The sequence below is a fragment of the Sinocyclocheilus anshuiensis genome, unplaced genomic scaffold (assembly GCF_001515605.1).
Source record: "Sinocyclocheilus anshuiensis isolate Anshui unplaced genomic scaffold, SAMN03320099.WGS_v1.1 scaffold130, whole genome shotgun sequence".
Lineage (NCBI taxonomy): Eukaryota > Metazoa > Chordata > Actinopteri > Cypriniformes > Cyprinidae > Sinocyclocheilus > Sinocyclocheilus anshuiensis.
In genome coordinates, this window is record NW_015544207.1 from 2009090 (window position 1) to 2011840 (window position 2751).

Sequence of the window (2751 nt, forward strand, 5' to 3'; positions counted from 1 at the left end):
GTAATGCCAGACCTAAAAAGATGACTACAGCTGAGGACGTGCTGTGGGGTTTGTGGCAGGGCGGTCTGAAGTTGGAGCGATATGTGGAGGGTTTTCTCGAGCTCTCTAACCGGGTGAGCTGGCACGATGCTGCTCTAGGTGCGTGCTTCCTGCTGGGGTTAGATGACGAGATAATCTGCTGTGGTCTTCCTACGTGTCATTTTCCCCTGATCGAGCTGATTAATCTCATGCTGTTCCTAAATGGTTCAGATTTCGAAGTTGAAGAAGTAAAGAAACTTCCCAAGCCTCGTCATCCAACTCCCGCTGGAGCGCGCCGCGTCTCCCCAGCTCACCCCACACCGAGAACCTCCACATACCTCTCCAACGGCTCCTACCGTCTGCCTAACCCCAAATTCCCCGCTGTCCTCCGAAACTCCACCCTAGTCGTCAGCCCAGTATGGCCGGCCGTTCCGACGTCAGGCACGCCAGCCGCTACGAAGTCAAACCCGCCAGCGGCGGTTCTCTCCAACCCACCGGCCGCTCCGAAGATAGACCTGCCGGCCACGCTGTTGTCAAGCCCGCCGGCTGCCCAGTTCACCCATAACCAAAGGAGGAGGACGAAGAGAAAAGGACTGCTCCAGTCCCAGAGCTCGCTCCAGTGTCGGCTCCAGCTGCTGAGTTGGCTCCAGTGCCAGCTCCTCGAAAGCGCCATGCTGTGTCTGCTCCTCCAGAGCGCCCTCCAGTGCCAGCTCCTCGTAAGTGCTTCACAGTTCCCGAGAATAGCCCACGGAGGGCTCCTGTTCCCGAGTATAGCCCACGGAAGACTACTGACTACCTGCTCCACCGTGGCCTCCTGGGCTGCCAGATCCGCCTTGGCCTCCAGAGTTCCCTACGCCGCCATGGCCTCCGGGTCTGCCTGCTCCGCCATGGCCTCCGAGTCTTTATGAGCCCCAAGGACGCGCCTTCCGGAGGGGGGCGTCATGTCAGGCTTGTGTTGTGTTTTGTTCCCCAAGTTCTAGTTCTCCCTTGTGTTTCCTTATGCGGTATTGTTTATGTCTACATGTGCTACATGAGTTTTCCTTGTTCCTTGTTATAATTAAAATTCTCTGGATTGATGTACTCCTCGTCTCCATCCGTTCCTTGCTCCGCGCTCCACTCAGTGCAACCGTGACAATAATATTTAATAAACAACAACAGCCATTATAAATGTTGCTAGGCAATTCAGTCAAAAATACAAAGGCAGCGCTCTGATATACAGCATTGAAGTTACAACACGATGAGATTTTGCCAAAACTATTTGCTCTGGAACAAATAATAGATTAATGAGACCAAAGACTGCCTGTTAGATTTACCCAAAACGAAATATATCTCATGTTTAACCACTACAGAGACATCAGAGCCAGCGGCAGATTCCAGAAGATCTGGCCGAGGTGAGACGCTTTCTCCACGGGTTTATGAGCACCGAATGACTGCTGATGCCCTAGAGCTTATGTCTCCGAAAACGACGAAGCAAATTTTAAAATCGACATTATCTTTATTAGCAAACTGCATATTTAAAGTCCAAACAAGTACATTCTCGCCTAAAATGCTCTTAAACTATAAAGTATTATTTTTAAAATTATAGTGAATTTGGGTGTCCACCATGACACTCGCTATTTTTTCATAAGAATAAAGATATTTATAAGATATTTTAAATAAGAAAGGCACACAAGTTATGACAAATTTTAACATTTTGATTTGAATCAAGCACTGACAAGCAGATTGTCATTCTTACAAGTTGACTTAAACCATGTAATATTGGCATTCATAAAACTAACATCTACTGTAATTAAAGTACTTTTCTTTAGACCTTCAACTTTGACCTTTGTATTTTTTTCTCAGGTTCACTTCATCAACCCTGAAACGGTTCCAAAACCTTGTTGCGCCCCTACACAACTCCACGCCATCTCCGTCCTGTATTTCGATGACAGCTCCAATGTCATACTGAAGAAATACCGCCACACATCTGACTGCTCCTCATTTGCTTATAAAAGGAGCACCAACAAGTTCCCAGCAAAACCATATGAAGATCTCAGGCCTGTTCCAGGATTTCGTTTACCAAGGACAATATGCAAAACTGTCTAATATGTACAAAAATGTATGTTTAATGTATAAATATGGCAAAAAAAGGTAACATCTCTCTTACACATACACCAACATATGTATGCACACATATACATGCTCACATGTACACACTTCTATATGATACTTGTGCTTTCTACTGTGTAAATAGTTTTTCAATGAAAGAAACAAAAGTGTATTTATTTTCCTGGTCTTCCAACATGGAGTCTAAAACATCCTTGTCGTCTGGTGTGTTTTTAATGTGTCCACACTGTTTTAAAAAAGACATTGTCCAAAACATTTTTGAAAATTAAATTGTTCCATAATATAAAATTCCAAAATATGGGATTACCAGCTGCCAAATGAAAAGTCTGTCATCATTTATTCACCCTCATATTGTTCCAAACCTGTATGAGTTTATTTCTTCTGTTGAACACAAAGATACTTTGAAGAATGTTGGTAACCAAACAGACTTCCATATTATTTTTCTCCATACTATGGAAGTCAGTGGCTACCGTCAAATGTTTGGCTACCAACATTCTTCAAAGTATCTTTGTGCTCAGCAGAAGAAAGGAATTCATACAGGTTTGGAACAACTTGAGGGTGAGTAAAATAAGATGAGATTGATTTCCTGCCATTGCATTCGCTTGCCTTAAGGTAAAGGCAGAGTAC

At 44.4% G+C, this 2751-nt stretch overlaps 1 protein-coding gene across 1 annotated transcript in view; it reads left to right on the forward strand.

Moving 5' to 3' along the window:
* Positions 1 to 2103, forward strand: part of bmp7b (bone morphogenetic protein 7b) — a 58950-nt gene extending 56847 nt beyond the window's left edge. The window contains exon 7 of the mRNA XM_016497508.1: positions 1861 to 2103. Within this exon, the coding sequence (XP_016352994.1) occupies positions 1861 to 2103 (243 nt within the window). The remainder of the gene's footprint in view (positions 1 to 1860) is intronic.
* The last annotated feature ends 648 nt before the right edge of the window (positions 2104 to 2751 follow it).